The sequence below is a fragment of the Puma concolor genome, chromosome B2 (genome assembly GCF_028749965.1).
Source record: "Puma concolor isolate L17-30 chromosome B2, mPumCon1.1.hap2, whole genome shotgun sequence".
Taxonomy (NCBI): domain Eukaryota; kingdom Metazoa; phylum Chordata; class Mammalia; order Carnivora; family Felidae; genus Puma; species Puma concolor.
In genome coordinates, this window is record NC_141671.1 from 15,561,858 (window position 1) to 15,579,436 (window position 17,579).

The 17,579-nt window shown below is 48.0% G+C and overlaps 2 protein-coding genes across 9 annotated transcripts in view; one reads left to right on the forward strand and one right to left on the reverse strand.

Moving 5' to 3' along the window:
• Positions 1 to 16,296, reverse strand: part of SIRT5 (sirtuin 5) — a 40,739-nt gene extending 24,443 nt beyond the window's left edge. For 3 of the 8 annotated variants that reach the window (XM_086706247.1, XM_086706246.1, XM_086706241.1), the window contains exons 1-3: positions 15,433 to 15,568; positions 9,901 to 10,050; positions 5,442 to 5,575 (exon numbers count right to left, since the gene is read on the reverse strand). In XM_086706247.1, coding sequence (XP_086562373.1) covers positions 5,442 to 5,575; positions 9,901 to 10,015 — 249 coding nt within the window. In that variant the 5' untranslated portion in view covers positions 10,016 to 10,050; positions 15,433 to 15,568. Of the gene's footprint in view, positions 1 to 5,441; positions 5,576 to 6,577; positions 6,601 to 9,900; positions 10,051 to 10,278; positions 10,404 to 10,574; positions 10,600 to 15,432; positions 15,569 to 15,784; positions 15,925 to 16,149 lie in introns of those variants that run through there. The other 5 variants (XM_086706243.1, XM_086706242.1, XM_086706245.1 and 2 more) reach the window with 5 other exon arrangements.
• LOC147580755 (uncharacterized) lies at positions 14,547 to 17,579 on the forward strand. The gene is made up of 2 exons (XM_086706240.1): positions 14,547 to 16,109; positions 16,259 to 17,579. The coding sequence occupies exons 1-2, from the start codon at positions 15,193 to 15,195 to the stop codon at positions 16,401 to 16,403; spliced, it is 1,062 nt and encodes a 353-aa protein (XP_086562366.1). The 5' UTR covers positions 14,547 to 15,192; the 3' UTR covers positions 16,404 to 17,579.

The window sequence follows — 17,579 nt, forward strand, 5'->3', positions numbered from 1 at the left end:
CCAAAACTTGGGATTTCCTGAGCCAGGGGGAGAGCAGGAGGCTGACTGCAAAAGGCCTGAAGTTATATTCCGGGCCCATGATCATGGTCATGGCTACGCTACGGGACACACTTGCCAAAACTCATTAAATGGCACGCTTTCAAACTGGTGAATTTTATTGTATGTACAGTTGACCCCTGAACAATGTGGGGTAAAGGGCAGCGACCTCTGTGCAGTAAAAAATCTTGCGTATAACTTTTGATTCCCCCAAACTTAACTACTAACAGCCTACTGTTGACTGGAAGCCTTACTGATAAAATAAACAGGCAATTAACACACATTCTGCATGTTACATGTATTGCATAAGGTATTCTTACAAGAAGGTATGCTAGAAAAAAGAAAATGCTATTAAGAAAATCCTAAGGGAGAGCAAATACATTTACAGTACTGTACGTATCGATACCCAAAGTACATTGTCCATTCACAACATGAATCACCTGTCATTATCTACATCAATATTCTTATATATGATACAAAACACTGTAGATGCTCTACATATTACTAACGGTAGACTTCAAAAAATAAAAGAGGGGCACTGGGGCGGCTCAGTTGGTTAAGGCATCAGACTCTTGATCTGAGCTCAGGTCATGATCTCATGGTCCTGAGATGGAGCCCTACACTGGACTCCATGCTGGGCGTGAAGCCTGCTTGAGATTCTCTCCCCTTCCCCTGCTCGTGTGCACACACACTCTCTCTCTCTCTCTCTCTCTCAAAATGGATAAACATTAAAAAACACGTAAAAGGCAATGTGAAAAGTTCGTATTTATTCACACATAACACAATTCATACGTCAGTAATGAAGCAGCAACAATGACTGAAATGGATACGATTGCTCCGCGGTAGCTAGCCCATACACTGGGTAAGTAGTTATAACATCTTTATGGCATACGGTATCACAATCATATTCATAACACAGTGTTAGAAACACTTTAAAAAAAACAAACCACTTGCCTGTGGCGATAGGTTGATAAACGGTTTCTCAAATTGTAAGAGACGCTCACTGTAGTGTACTGTAATTCTTTGAAAGCAACGTTCGAGAACCGTGAGAAAACTAACACCTTATGAACCTCATGTTAACTATCACTCACTTTATGCCTCCGTACGGGTGGGCGATGCACTTCCATGCAGGTGAACACAGGAAGCCGTACACAATGAATTCTTGGGTGATAATGGGGATGACACAAGACACTTCCTATGGTCTGAGCCCTACGGTTATGAGGTTCTCACACGAAGACACACGCATGCATGATGGGCCGGCTTATCAACTGTGTGGCGCCATGATTATTATTCCCTAAGTGGAAGCGGGTCATCATAAAGTCTCCATCCTCATTGCCTTCCAGAAGGCTGGGGCGGGGGAGGAGGACGGGGTGAGGGGTCTTGCTGTCCCAGCGGCATCAGGGGAGGGAGCGGTGGGGGAGGTGGAAGGGGAGGCTGGAGAGGCAGGCACACTGGGTGTGAGTTCATAGAAATACATCGTAATCTCTGCCCAATTTTTTTGCCTTTTCATTTCTCTCAAAATGGTTCCATACAGAACCAATTCTTCCTCCACCATTCGCTTTAGGGACAGTGCCCAAGTCCGTCTTGTAAAAGACGTCAAGGGGCGCCTGGGTAGCTCAGCTGGTAGAGCGTCCAACTCGTGATCTCAGCTCAGGTCATGGTCTCATGGTTGGTGAGTTCAAGTCCCACATCTGGCTCGATGCTGATGGTGCTGAGCCTGCTTGGGATCCTCCCTCTCCCTCTCTCCGCCCCTCGCCAAGTTGTGTTCTCTCTCTTTCTCTCTCTCAAAACAAATAAACTTAAAGCAATTTTTAAAAAGCAGTCTTGAATCATCGGAACGCTTTTGCCAGACTGTCTAACATCAGTTTGTCTCCTGTGCTCCTTTTGAATCTTCTTCCTCACTGTCTGGCACTGGTTCCAAGGCTCTCATCTCCATCACGTCGACTCCTGTGGGTGCCTCTGGGTGTGTCTGTTAGCGCTCGAATTTCTCCAAGATCCAGATCTTAAAACCCTTTATCTCCCTCCCGCCTCTCCGCCATTTTTGCCAGACCCATAATCTTTCTCATGGTTTCCCCGAGGGGCTGTGTGATAAATCCCAAGAAGTCACACACAACGTCTGGACTTTTCTCCAACAGGAATTTATTGTTTCGGGCTTGGTGGCTCTCGCGGCTTTTTTCTGTAACGACGATGGCACCTTCACTGGTGAAATCCTTCCAGACTTCTGTGACGCTCTCTGTTGGGGTTCCCTTCCACAGCGTTGACAATCCTTTCCATAGGACACCGTGTGTAGTGAGCATTAAAGGTCCTTCTGACCCCTGATCTAGAGGCTAAATTAGAGACGCTGTGTTTGGAGGTGAGGAGATCAGTTTGAAGCCTTCGGTGTTGAACTCACAGGGTTCTGGGATGGGGTACTGTCTGAAATCAAAGATACTTCATCAGGGACCCACCCAGAAAAAGGATTCTTGGTGTCCAGGCCTTCTTCTTGTACAAGATAAAGACAAAAAAATATTTATATTCTCCCTTCAGAACTTGGGGGTTAGCGGCTCTCTAGAGAAGGGCTGTCTGATCAGAAACCCGACTGCGTTTGTACAAAACCATAGAGTTAGCTTATCCCTTCTGGCCTTAAATCCTGGCGATCACTTCTCTTTCCTACTAGTAAATGTTTTTTGTAGCATTTTTTCCCCTAGAATAGGGCACTTTCGTCTATGTTAAAAACCTGTTTGGGCAGACATCCTTTCTCCTCAATGATTCTCTTAACGGCATCTGGGAACTTGTCTCCTGCCTCTTGGTTGACAGAAGCTGCTTCCGTTAATTTATTTTTGAGAGAGAGACAGAATGTGAGCGGGGAGGGGCAGAGAGAGAGGGAGACAGAATCCAAAGCAGGCTCCAGTCTCTGAGCTGTCAGCACAGAGCCTGACGCAGGGCTCGAACTCATGAACCCTGAGACCATGACATAGGCCCAAGCTGGACGCTCAACCGAGCCACCCAGGCACCCCGACCTTGGCATTTTTTAAAGCCAAACCTCTTTCTGAGGTTATCAAACCATCTCCTGCACTAAAGTCTCCAGCTTTAGGTCCTTTGCTTTCTTTGTGCTCTAAGTTGTCATAGAATGATGTCACTTTCTCCCGAATCAGCTTAGTCCACAGGTATGCCTTTCTTACGGCAATCCTGAAACCGTATAGAAGCTGCGTTTCCTTTTTTTTTTTTTTTTAATGTTTATGTATTTATTTTTGAGAGCGAGCAAGCACGAGCGGGTGAGGGGCAGAGAGAGGGGGAGAGAGAGAGAGAATCCGAAGCAGGCTTCGCACTGTCAGCGTGGAGCCCGATGGCGGGGCTCAAACCCACAAACTGTGAGATCATGACCTAGCTGAGATCAAGAGTCAGAGGCTTAACTGACTGAGCCACCCAGGCGCCCTAAAGCTGTATTTTCAATACGAGATACAAACATATTTCATCCAAAGTGCAAGGTTTTTGCGTCTGCTGGTATAGCTACAGCAATGGCTTCATGATTTATTTTTTCTTTTCTTTAAAAATTTTTTAATGTTTTATTTACTTTTGATACAGGGAGAGACAGAGCATGAGTGGGGGAGGGGCAGAGAAAGAGAGAGAGAGAGTCCCAAGCAGGCTCCGTGCCGTCGGTGCAGAGCCCAACAGGGGGCTCGAATCCACGAACTGTGAGATCGTGACCTGAGCCAAAATCAAGAGTTGATCACTTAACCAACTGGGCCCCCCAGACATCCTGTGTCACACCATATTTTAAGCAGATACTCGCAACACGTGAGCTCACGGCAGCAGCCACAGGAGGTGGCTACGAAATCACTACAGAGGTATCGTGTGCACTGCAGTTTTACGTAGTTATGATTTAACACTGTATCTTCACATGTGTTTACGTTGCTCTAGACTACGAATGGCACCATACAGGCTCTGCATTTGTGTGCCTAAGTGCTGGCAAATTTTAACTTTTTGCAATAAATTTGCATGGTAGTAAATGATAAAAGACAGACTAGTATCCACATGTATTTTATGCATTCACGACATGCCTAACTTTATCTTCGATTTTTAGAAATTTCTAGAAATTTCGGGGCTCATGTGAGAGTTTTTTCAAACTGTCGCAAATCTCTAAAAAGTTTTACACTATGTATAAAAAAAATCCGCACGTAGGTGGATCTGCACAATTCAAATCTGTGTGGTTTGAGGGTCATCTGTATATTATACCATAATACAAGTCTGTTTTTATTTTTTTTTATTTTTTTTTTTTTTATTTTTTTAAAATTTTTTTTTTCAACATTTTATTTATTTTTGGACAGAGAGAGACAGAGCATGAACGGGGGAGGGGCAGAGAGAGAGGGAGACACAGAATCGGAAACAGGCTCCAGGCTCCGAGACATCAGCCCAGAGCCTGACGCGGGGCTCGAACTCACGGACCGCGAGATCGTGACCTGGCTGAAGTCGGACGCTTAACCGACTGCGCCACCCAGGCGCCCCTCAAGTCTGTTTTTAAAAAGTCCATGCCCATAGAGTTTCCATTCTAATGGCCTTCATATAAAGTTTTTTTTTTTTTTTTTAATGTTTTTATTTATTTTCGAGACAGAGAGAGACAGAGCATGAACGGTGGAGGGGCAGAGAGAGAGGGAGACACAGAATTGGAAGCAGGCTCCAGGCTCCGAGCCATCAGCCCAGAGGCCAACACGGGGCTCGAACTCACGGACCACGAGATCGTGACCTGAGCTGAAGTCGGACGCTTAACCGACTGAGCCACCCAGGCGCCCCCGTATAAAGTTTTTAAACGTCGAGCCCTAAGCCTTCAAAACTGCAACTTTGGTTTCAAACATGAAAGTTCACAGGAACTTTAAAAATTTGTAATACTTGGGGTGCCTCAGTGGCTCAGTCAGTTAAGCATCTGACTCTTGGTTTCAGCTCAAGTCATGATCTCACGGCTTGTGAGTTCCAGCCCCACGTCGGGTTATGAACTGACAGTGCGGAGCCTGCTTTGGATTCTCTCTCTCCCCTTCTTTCCTTGCCCCTCCCCCACTCGTGCTGCCTCTGTCTCTCTCAAAATAAATAAATACACTTAAGAACTGTGTTAATACTTAATTTCAAGATCTATAGAAAAGTAATGAGCTATGCTTAGCACGACTTTTCTGATTCCACTTTAAGTTAGAGAAGAAATCGAAATTGTTACACGAATAAATGCGATCTGTACATATCTAGAAAGTAAGGAAAGTGGCTGCTTTGCTTATGCCTGAGACCTTAATCATACAGACTTTGTGTTGAGGCCAAAACGAATAAGGACAAGAGTCATGGTCAATTTTGAATCTTTTTTCCCTCTGGGCCAGGCATCAGGCTCTGAGTCAAACTGTGCTTCCTTCAGTAGAACCTCTCGGCATTCTGGAAACATCACTCACCTGAGCTTGCCATGTTCTCCAATAGCCCCCAGCTCCTCTGAAGGTCGGAACCCCACTCTCAGCACTAACACCAGCCCCCGAAATGATGACTATGTGCTTTGCTTTTGCAAAGAACTTCCGAAAATCAGCCATACCTAAAGAGAGCATAAAATCTTTATAAATCCACCGTACCGTTTGGACATTTATATTCTGTATCAATCGTTCATATTTTGACTTGACCTTGCGTGAAATTATATTTTAGGATACCCAAATAAAAATCATTCCGATGCCACGAAGATGCCACCCGTGTGGCCTGATGTGAGACCGTATAGCGTCTTAAGAAAGAAGCAGGGGGGCGCCTGGGTGGCGCAGTTGGTTAAGCGTCCGACTTCAGCCAGGTCACGATCTCACGGTCCGTGAGTTCGAGCCCCGCGTCACGCTCTGGGCTGATGGCTCAGACCCTGGAGCCTGTTTCTGATTCTGTGTCTCCCTCTCTCTCTGCCCCTCCCCCGTTCATGCTCTGTCTCTCTCTGTCCCAAAAATAAATAAAAACGTGGAAAAAAAATTTAAAAAAAAAAAAAGAAAGAAGCAGGAACAGGAGCCTGGGTGGCTCAGCCGGTTGAGCGTCCGACTCTTGATTTTGGCTCAGGGCAGGATCTCACGGGTTCGTGGGTTCCAGCCCTGCATCAGGCTCTGCATTGTCTGCTCGGATTCTCTCTCTCCTTCGCTCTCTCTCTGCCCCTCCCCCACAGGCATGCTCTGTCTCTCTCCAAGTAGATAAACTTAAGGAAAAAAAAAGTAGGGGCTTCAGGCACATGACACTGGCTTCCGATCTCAGCTCTGCCTCCCATCCATCCACCTGTGAGATCCGATGCAAACAAGTGGCCTCTGCGGCCCTAGCTGTTTGATGTGCACAGTACTGCCTTCCCCAGAGCAGGCTCTCGCAGGGGTTTTTAGCAGCTAACGGATGGGACGCATCCTCCTTCCTAACAGTAAAAACAAGCTAGTGTAGGAGGGTTCACCTCAGGCCCACTGGACCCCTTCCTCCCCAAATCCCCTTCCCTTTGGGGTTCTTGCTAATTGCAGCGTCCCCTCGGCATCATTACAAGCTGAGGGTTGAGGCTCCCTCCCCTGTGAACAGATGCTCAGCTCCAAACCTGGACAACGTTCTTTACAACTCGAGCAACAGTTGGATCTTTCAGCAAGACATCACCAGGGACTTGGGGTCACAAAAAGCAGGTGAACCCGGAGCATAACCGGAGAGCAGGTCACAGACTACAGCTGGCTCGCTGTCTGGGATGGGGGGCCTTGTTCTGTACCTCCAGGCCTTCTCTCTCTCCAGCTCTGACCAACAGAGGCAGCAGCAACCGTCCTTCAGTGAGGGCGCGCCACGCCCCAGGCTCCGCACCAAGCACCGTGCGTGGACCACAAGGGAGAGTCCGCCCTTGCAATAATGTCCTCGACCCTGGTTAAGAATGACTTGGTGACGCCATTGAGTGGTGCTGGGGCCCCCGGAGGCCGGGCCCAAGCGGTGCAGAGCTGAGCACAAGCTGTCAGGAGAAGAGAAACTCCCCCTTCTGCCCTCCCGCTGGAGAGGCAAAAGCCGGACCAACACCGCTTGTGGCCCCTTGACACTGACGTCTTCTGGGAGTGGCTAACCTGGGCTCCTGCTCTGCAGATTCTCGCAAAAGAGCAGACGAGTTCTTCAGCGGATGCAGACAGAAGGTTTTCTGGTCTCCTGCTGGAGGCAGTGGTGACCAAGGTTGACCCCTGGACGGGATGAGCATCCCCTGAGAGATGGCGCCCATGGCCGGAGGATGGGAGAAAGGATAGCAGGATGGGGGCGGAGAGACAATGAACTTAGGCATGAAAGGAATGTGACTTCATTCTGTGCCCCAGGCTGGGAAGCCAGATCCTGCTGGTTTCTCATACATCCACGACGCCTCCCTTCCAAGCCCAGAGTCACCTCCACGCCTGGCCCAGGGTGAGAATCTCGATAAAGACCCAACCTGCCCTCCCCGTCCCTTCCTCTCCGGCTGCTGGTAAGAATGCACAGGGAGCGAAAACAGACTCTCAGAAGCAAAGACGCAAGAGGCTCACTACTCCCTCTCCCGCCACATTCCTGAAGCTTCTCCGGGACCACGTTTCTGGCAGCACAGAGCTCAAAGGACTGACCATGGTGCTGGCACACTGTTCCTGGGGTATAACCAGCCCAACCACTTGCCAACCACACCAAAGCTCAGCCCACGCTCACGTCCCTTTCGGAGATAGACCACCGTGAGAAATGAAGCCCACGAAAGCTGACCAACCAGGAGAAAAGGAACCCCGTCTGGGTAGATTCGGGTTTGCAGTCTGATCTAATCCCCTGAAAGAACAAGATGCTTCATAAGAAAACGGGCAAGTATTTTACTCGGGGCCATTTGTGCGACTCCTGGGTTCAAACCCTACAAAGATCCTCAAGGACTTCAAAGTTCGCCCATAAAACTTTCCCCAGCCCTAAGAGTCTTTTTCACCTGAAATGTAAACTCTTGTCATCCCACTGATGAAAAGATCCCAGGTCCAAGTGACTCCTTTAAAAGGTCCCACTTTAGGGGGCGCCTGGGTGGCGCAGTCGGTTACGCGTCCGACTTCAGCCAGGTCACGATCTCGCGGTCCGTGAGTTCGAGCCCCGCGTCGGGCTCTGGGCTGATGGCTCAGAGCCTGGAGCCTGTTTCCAATTCTGTGTCTCCCTCTCTCTCTGCCCCTCCCCCGTTCATGCTCTGTCTCTCTCTGTCCCAAAAATAAATAAACGTTGAAAAAAAAAAAAATTTAAAAAAATAAATAAATAAATAAAAGGTCCCACTTTAAAAGCAATGTCTAGAAACAAAAAGGGCAACTTAGGTTTGGTTCTTGGAAAACAGGATGTAAGATATAATACTGTTAATGTGGTGCGAAATCCTAAAAGAAGAAAAAGGAAGAGGAGAAAAGAAAAGAAAAAAGAAAAGAAGAGAAGAGAAGAGAAGAGAAGAGAAAAGAAAAGAAAAGAAAAGAAAAGAAAAGAAAAGAAAAGAAAAGAAAAGAAGACAAGAAAAGAACATTTCCTAACTACCATAGGAAAACACAGCAGGACACTTTGCACTTCCAAACCCAGACGGCCCGCTCTGGGCAGAAGCCAGGCACAACCGTGGGTCTCACTACAGCCTCTAGCAGCCTGCCCTGTTCTCCACAGCCAGGAGCACCAAGGGATTGGGTTTTTCTTTTTTTTTTTATTTCTGAGGGTGGGCAAACAGAAGCAGGGGCCGTTATGTCTGAGCACACTTGCAGGATTAGAAAAATCCAGAAGTTGAAAATGAGGCAAAAAGAGGTCAGCTTGGCCTTTCAATGCCACCCTGGATTCAGCACTCTTGAACAGGCCCATCCAAGGTCCTTTTAGTATATAAATCTGTTAGACTCTATACTCCCTGCAGACAAATCCTACCTCGGGGCGCCTGGGTGGCTCACTTGGTTAAGCGTCCAACTCTTGATTTCAACTCAGGCCATGATCTCACAGTTCATGAGATGGTGCCCCACATCGGGCTCTGTGCTGCCATCACGGAGCCTGCCTGTAACTCTCTCCCTCTCTCTCTCTCTCTCTCTCTCTCTCTCTGTCTGCCCCTCCCCAGCTTGCTCTCTCTCTCAAAATAAATAAGTAAACTTAAAAAAAAGTCGTTATCAAGGGGTGCCTGGGTGGCTGAGTCGGTTGAGTGTCCGACTTCCGCTCAGGTCATGATCTCATGGTTCGTGGGTTTGAGCCCCGCATCAGGCTCTGTGCCGACAGCTGGGAGCCTGGAGCCTGCTTGGGATTCTGTGTCTCCCTCTCTCTCTGCCCCTCCCCCACGTGCACTCTCCCTCTCTCTCTCTCTCTCTCTCAAAAATACACATTAAAAAAAATTTTTTTTTTTAATCTATGTCTGAAGTAGAAAATCTACTCCACATTACCCTGTAGGACAGTCTCCTGCTTTCCCCTCCTGCTGAGAGGTGAGGATTTTAAAGTACAAATCAGGGCGCCCGGGTGGCTCAGTTAGTTGAGCATATGACTTCAGCTCAAGTCACGATCTCACAGTTTGTGGGTTTGAGCCCCACGTCGGGCTTTGCGCTGACAGCTGGGAGCCTGCTTAGGATTCTCTCTGTCTCTCTCTCTCTGCCTCTCCCCTCCCCTCTCTCTCAAAAATAAACATTTAAAAACAATTTAAATGCAAATCTTATGTGAGAAGCTTGGATGCAAACATTCTGGGAGAAGCAATAAAATGTCTTCAATGGGCTTGCACTTGACCTACTAAGAGATGATCCCAGATCCTGACCTGCAGGGGGCTTGCCTGAGGGCAGGAGGGCAGTGTGGCTTTCTCCAAAATCTTGCCCAGCACCCACTCCACTACAGACATTACCCCCTCAAAGTGTAGGAACGTTCAGGTACTTTAAATTCCACCGGAGAGAAAGGAGTGGCAGGCTGAGAAAGACCTACTTGAACTTGGTCGAGCCATCGTCGGGCAAATCCGGGTTCTGGTGGAGACTGGAGACTTCAGTCCACTATACAGCCAGGAGAGTAATCGACAGGGGACAATCTGAAGAGGTTGCATCAGGTTTTCTTTGTAGTCCTAACTCCAGAGATGAGCTTCAGAAAAAAAACACAGACACAAACAGAAACAGTCAACTTCTATTTCCACACATGTATATAAAAGTAAGAAGGCCCTTGACAAAAATCATTAGTAACAGATCTTGAGGGCAATGCATCCTCTAAAGCAACGGTTTTCAGTCTGTGTTTTCAAGCTGTTCCAGGTGCCCTGGAGCAGTGGTTCTCAAAGACAGGTCCCCAGACCAGCAGCAGCACCTGAGATCTTACTAGAAATTGCAAAGTCAGGGGCTCCACCGCAGATCCACTGATTCAGAAACTTTGCAGGTGGGGCCCCCGTCTGTCTCCAAGTGATTCTGATGAATGTTCAGGTTTGAGAACCGCTGCCCTAGAGGCTTGGGAAGGGGTAAGATGTGAGAATTCGTTCAGAAAACAAGTTCTTCTGCTTTTTAAAACGTATGAAAAGGTAAGAAAAAGGTGTGTCTTCTCAACTTTGGGTCAAAAGACAGTTTCTATGAGAAGGTAAACTCTAACTGAGAACAGAACGAGGCAGGGAAGACACATACTATGACAACGAATGGGATCAAGATGACATCAGGTCAAAGGAACTTGTGACTTAAAGCACAGTTAGTAAATTCTTATCCATCCCTGAGGAAACGTAAAAAAGGGAAACAGACACAGAGAAAGACAATATTTAGATCAATGACATCAAAAGGGTAGTTGGCAGGGCTGACTTCTATCTAGAGGGCAAACTGTTGGACAGACTCAGAATGAAAAAGTCTGTAGATCCAGAAAATAGAAAAAGAACACATTTACCAAAACTTCATAATCCCTTTGGAAGGCAACCTATCAAGATTACAGACGCTGGGAAGGCAAGCTGGTGCAGCCACTCAGGAAAACAGTCTGGAGGTTCCTCAAAAAACTAAAACCTTACAACCCAGCAATTGCACTACTAGGCATTTCTGCACGGGATGCAGGTGTGCTGTTTCGAAGGGACACATGCACCCCGATGTTTATAGCAGCACTATCAACAACAGCCAAAGGATGGAAAGAGCCCGAATGTCCAATGGATGAATGGATAAAGAAGATGTGGTATATAGATACAATGGAGTATTACTCGGCCATCAGAAAGAATGAAATCTTGCCATTTGCAGCTACATGGATGGAACTGGAGGGTATTATGCTAAGCGAAATCAGTCAGTCAGAGAAAGACAAAAATCATATGACTTCACTCACATGAGGACTTTAAGAGACAAAACAGATGAACATAAGGGAAGGGAAACAAAAATAACATAAAAACAGGGAGGGGGACAAAGCATAAGAGACTCATAAATATGGAGAACCAAGAGGGTTACTGGAGGGGGTGTAGGAGGGGGGATGGGCTAAATGGGTCAGGGGCACTAAGGAATCTACTCCTGAAATCATGATTGCACTATATGCTAATTTGGATGTAAATTTTAAAAAATAAAAGATAAAATATAAAAAAAAAAAAAGATTACAAGTGCATTTTTCCCTTTGCCCTAGCAATCCCAAGTGAGGAAATTTGTAAAACAGTGAGACTTGCCCACATCCAAAATGATGAATCTGTAGGGTTGTTCTTTAGATCAGTTTGACTAACAGCAGGAGACTGGAAACAACCTAACTGTCCACCTATGGGGGATGAGTTCAGTAAACACAATGGCACAGTCACAACATGCAGCTTGACAAAAAAGAAGGTATGTACGATTCTACCAATATGACATTTTGGAAGGGACAAAACTATGGGGACAGAAAATATGTCATGGTCACCTGAGCCGGGAGGAGTGAATACACAAAGGGGCGCAAGGGGATTTTGGGGGGTGATAGAATTGTCCTACAAGTTGATTATGGTGGCGGTTACGATTGTTGTCTGTCAAAACCCACAGAACACTACACGAAAAAGGGTTCATTTTCCTGTATGTGAACTATAAAATAGTTTAAAAATAAAAGTAACGGGTATAGGGTTTCAGTTTTGTAAGATAAAGAGAGTTCTGGAGATTGGTTATGTAACAACGTGAATGTACTTACTTAACACTATTGAACTGTACCCTTAAAAATGGCCAAGATGCTAAATGTTATGTGTCGTTTCCTATAATTTTTTTTTTAAAACAACAAATGGAGGCGCCTGGGGGGCTCAGTCGGCTGAACGTCCGACTTCAGCTTAGGTCATAATCTCACAGTCTGTGAGTTCGAGCTCCACGTCAGGCTCTGTGCTGACAGCTCGGAGCCTGGAGCCTGCTTCGGATTCTGTGTCTCCCTCTCTCTCTCTGCTCCTCCCCTGCTCATGCTCGGTCTCTCTGTGTCTCAAAAATAAATTAAAACATTTAAAAAAATTTTAAAAACACACAAATGAACCAAGTGATCACAGGTGATTTGCTGGCTGATTCCGTATTTAGAAGCAGACAGCTCCCTGACTTCAGAGTGAGGGCCGGTATCAGCGGAGCAGAGGATGTTCGGAGAGGTTAAAAATAAATGTCTGGAAGATGAGGCTCAAAACTCTGTTAGTGCCAAATCAGACTATTTAATTCCACAACTCAGTCCGGTATGCAGATGTCCCATGTTAAAAAAAAAAAAAAAAAAAGAAGAAAGACATTGTCTCTAACCTTTTTTTTTTTTTTTTTTTAACGTAAGCACTATACCCAATGTGGGGCTTGAATTCACAGCCTGGGTTCAACAGTTGGATGCTCTACCGACTGACCCAACCAGATGCCCCAAGACAGCCTCTCTAACCTGGAGAGACGTCTCCAGAATATAAATACTGTTTTGTAAAAGAAAGGGGATAGGAGGTACCATAGTACTACGGGACCACAGTACTCGTTGGCATTTGCGTTAAAAACGTGGAAGAGGGGCGCCTGGGTGGCGCAGTCGGTTAAGCGTCCGACTTCAGCCAGGTCACGATCTCGCGGTCCGTGAGTTCGAGCCCCACGTCGGGCTCTGGGCTGATGGCTCAGAGCCTGGAGCCTGTTTCCGATTCTGTGTCTCCCTCTCTCTCTGCCCCTCCCCCGTTCATGCTCTGTCTCTCTCTGTCCCAAAAATAAATAAACGTTGAAAAAAAAAAATTAAAAAAAAAAAGTCACTAGGAATTTGAGGCGCCCGGGGGGCTTAATCGGTTAAACGTCCAACTGTGGGTTTCGGCTTGCTTCACGATCTCACGGTTGGTGGAACGGGGTCCTGTGTCGGGAGGGCTCTGTGCTGACCGTGGGGAGCCTGCTTGGGATTCTCTCTCTTTCTCAAAATAAATAAACATTGTTAAAAGTCATTAAGCATTGTAAAGAATTTAAGGAAATAAGATCCAAGCAACAGAGGCATCAACCTAAAGCAGCTGGGAATACTGCTTTGTCCGTAGCTCTTTTGCACAAGGGTCTCAATGATGAGTCTTCTACTAAATAGCTATGAAATGAAAACAAATCTTTTTTTTTCCCCTATTTTTTCTTAAAAAAAAAATGTTTATTCATTTTGAGAGAGAAATAGAGAGAGCCCGAGTGAGCAGGGGAGGGTCGGAAGGGGAGAATCTTGATTTCTGCTCAGGTCATGATCCCAGAGTCCTGGGATCCAGTCCCGGGTTGAGTTCCACATGGAACGTGGAGCTTGCTTGGGATTCTCTCTCTCTCTCTCAAATAATAATCATCATAAAGTAGAAAAAAGTTTTACTTGATCATATTTCAATATTTCCAAAAATCACTAGTTTCTATTTTCTTTGCCCAGGAAATGCAATCAGCAAGTACTTCTTGGGAAGATAGCTTTAGTTCTTAGGTGAATTATGCCAAATGTCCCCGCCACATATATATGCATGTATACATACACTCAAGGACTATAATACAATTAAAATACTTTCTAAACATCTATATTCTTTGTATTGCAAATCTTTTATCGTACTAACTTCTCAATTTATTAGTAAAGTCTAAGTTTTCCTTTTTTTAAACGTTTATTTTGAGAGAGAGAGAGAGGGAGAGAACTAGCAGGCGAGGGACAGAGAAAGTGGGAGAGAGTATCCGAAGCTGATAGCACAGAACCTGACATGGGGCTCGAACTCACAAACCGTGAGATCATGACCTGAGCCAAAATCAAGAGTCGGACGCTTAGCCAACTGAGCCATCCAGGCGTCTCAGAATGCAAGTTTTTCATTGTCTATCTGAAGTAGTCAATCAGTGAGATAATTTCTGGTCTCACAAAACCCACTCCGCTTCCTGTTTTATTGGTGAACATCTCACATGATGTTTTTAATGAGTGGAGGAACCATTTTGCTAAGTTTTCTGTTAATTTAAAAGATGTTCTGCAAATCTTTCAGTGAATGTGCAGACTAGAGATTAAATACAGCAGTGCCACCTGAAATTTACTTCCAAGATTGGAAATGCTCAGAACACATGACTATTTTCAAGATACTCCCACAAAGTATTTATTGGAAACATCTTCTGTGCCAACATTTATCTGCTTTTCGGGGGGGGGGGGCTGGTCGGAGTGGTTTACCTTCTACAAGCTTACGACCCTGTTCAAGTGTAAAAGCAAATTCCTCTAAGCAGCACAGGCCACGGCCAGCCGTGCTGAGTCGGAGAATGGAGAACTCCATTACTCTGCCTTTTATCTTCAGGGTGGGAGACAGACCACAGGGGAGAAAATAAACTAACTCATCAAACAGTCATTGGGAGATTTCTGGGTGCAGGACTGGTTCCCCAAACACTGACATTCCTCTGGGTGAATGGCAGTTCCCTGTTTAACCAGACTTTTGAAATCACCTACTGAATTAGAAGAAAAGGACAACGTCTCTCTGTTCCCTGTGTATTTTTCAATGCTGAAAAATACTATAAATGAAAGGCTCCATCAGGAAGTCAAGAGAAAAACACTGATTTAAAATACGTAAGTATATTGCAAAGGAACTGCAAAAACCGACACAAATAATTTCTGAAACCCTAGGAGTTAAGTGCAATGTACCAGCCCCACTAGCACACTTATTCCCTCACCCCTCTACCAATTGCTCTTGTCAAGGCCACCAGTGACCTCCATCCACCTTGCTAAACCCAATGGTCGTCCGGATCCTCCTACTTGGCCACGTCCAGCCTCTGACCCATTTGATCACTTCTACAGGAAACATTTGCTTCTTCTGGTTTCCAGGCACCACACTTTCCAGATTTTTCTCCTACCTCTCTGGGTCTCCCATCCGCCCCTCCAATGTCCAACGGGCACTCCCACCTCACACAGCCCCGCCTGAGCTCCAGAACCTTCCCCACACCTTCTCCGCGCAAAGCCTTAAGGCATCGGCTCCTTGAACCTGACCTCTCCCTTTCACATCTCACACCCCAGTCTGGCCCAGGCCACCATCATCGGCGACCCGGGCTGCTGCAGTGGCCACACTGGCTCCACTCGGAGCCCCCCTGCGGCTCCCCCTACAGAGGGGCCCGCCAGGCCCACCTGATCCGGCCGAGTGACTTTGAACCTCGCTTCCTGCCCCCTCCCTCGTCTCTCGGGCGGCAGGTGCCCGCGAGCTGTGCCACCACCGGGCTCGGGGCTCCGCACGGGGCGCGGCCCCGCTCGGGGAGCCTCCTGGGGTCCTCCCGCAGAAGCGAGCTCCGCTCCCCTCCCCCTCGCCCTCCCGCCCGTCGTGGGCCCCGGAAGAGGGGAGCGCGCATGCGCCCGCCGGCACCGCCCCCCGGCCCGCCGCGGCCGGGGGAGCTTCGAGTCCGCTCCGGTCGGTGCTGGGTTGGGACCCCCGGCGGGGAGCGGAGGACGGGCCGCCGAGCCCGCAGGCCGCGCGGAGACGCACCTGCCGGAGGCGGGAACGGCGGCGGCGGCGGCGGCGGCCCTGACGCGGGGGGCGGGCCGTGGAGGCCGCGGGGCGGGCCGGCCACCTGCCCCGCTGCAGCGGCCCCTGCCGGACACCCAGCCTGGCCGCGCTCGCGAACGGCGGGGGCCACCCCCGCTCCTGTCTGTCCGCCAGCAACCGCGGAGCGGAGCAGGGGGCGGTGTCTTGCCGCGTCTTTGCGCGCTTCCCCGAGGTGTCGTGAATTACTACCTGCTTTCCTCCGGCCGGATCACGCCGCTTCCGGACAGAGCACTTCAAACACTAGAAAACGCAATCTCCAAAGATGGTTAGTCGGGTTTCCAGGCAGCGACCCCTGAGATTTTTACCTGGGTGTCCCAAGGAAACAGTTTGAGGGTCTCTAGGGCAGGGTGTCCCAAATGGCTCCACGTGTCTGATTGCCCTTAAAATCGCCCAGGTTTCTTCCTTTTGATTCAGGCTGACCACCAGCACTAGCCTTCCTGCAGTAGAACTGCCTACGGGTGTGCCCGTGGATCTGAACCGGAAGTGGCGTGAGAACCTGGGTGCAAAAAACGTTACCTTGACATTTGTTTTCTGGTGTCAGACCTCAACCACTTCCTAGTTTGGCTGGAAATTCAGCCCGCTTTGGAAGCCTCTCTTGCTCCTGTAGGCTCTTGCAGCCCCTCAGGGGCTTAGGGAATCCAAGGATATGGGAGGAGGGCCTCACATCTAACTATTTCCCTCCCCCCGCTCCCCCTCCACGTGTATGTGGCACTCACTTTGTGACGGACACTTGTAAGCGCTTAACATACCTTAGCCAGTTTCTTTTTTTTTTTAGTTTATTTATTTTGAGACAGAGAGAGAATGCATGGGAGGGGCAGAGAGAGAGGAAGAGAGAGAACTCCAAGCAGGCTCTGTGCTGCCAAATACAGAACCGGTCACAGGGCTTGAACTCACGAACTGGGAGATGGCTGACCTCAGCCAAAAGCAAGAGCCAGGATGCTTAACCTACTGAGGCGCCCAGCCTTAACCACTTTAAATCTTCCCTGTTATCCCTACTTCACTGGTGGGGAAACGGAAACCCAGGGAAGTGATGCCCGAGGCAGAAAGGCTGTTGATAGAGCTAAGATTCGAACCTAAGTGCTTTAGCTCCAGATAACAAAGGTCGGGGCTTCCACACACACTTTCTCTTATTACAGTGTTGTTCCATGGTTTCGTGTGCATGTGAGATTAGCCTTTGAGTGTTCATCCTTTCCTACATTCAGATACTGGGTGCAGGGAGCTGGGGTGGGGGAGCGGGGTGCAGTGCCCCTCGCTGCAACCTTTCATGGTTTCAAGGCCCAACATGTAGCCCTCTGCCTCCGCCCACATATTCACCCACCTCTGGGGCGTGGCCGTCCGTCAAGGTCCAGGAGTCTCCTCCCTACAGCAACCCTCCCTACCAACCCCTCAAGGCCATCCCTTCTTCCAGACTTGGATGAGCTGACTGTTCCTCCTGAAGCATCATTAGCTACCGTCCTTGGCATCGTTCAAGCAACTCCCGCTGAATCTCCCGATGGCCTTGTTCTTTTCAAAACAAAGACTGTCCCCTCTTCCTGAAATGTTCTTTCCCTATTCCCTCAAGAGTAACTCCTCTCAACCTTCCCGGCTCCCCTCAATCGTAACTTCCTCAAGGAAGCCTTCTCTGACCCCAGCTCTCCCCCCACGATGTGTGAGATCCCTTGTTCCTGATCCAGACTCTTACAGCAATTATCCCAGTGAAGGTTTCAAATGCACTGCTGTTTATTGGATTCCATTG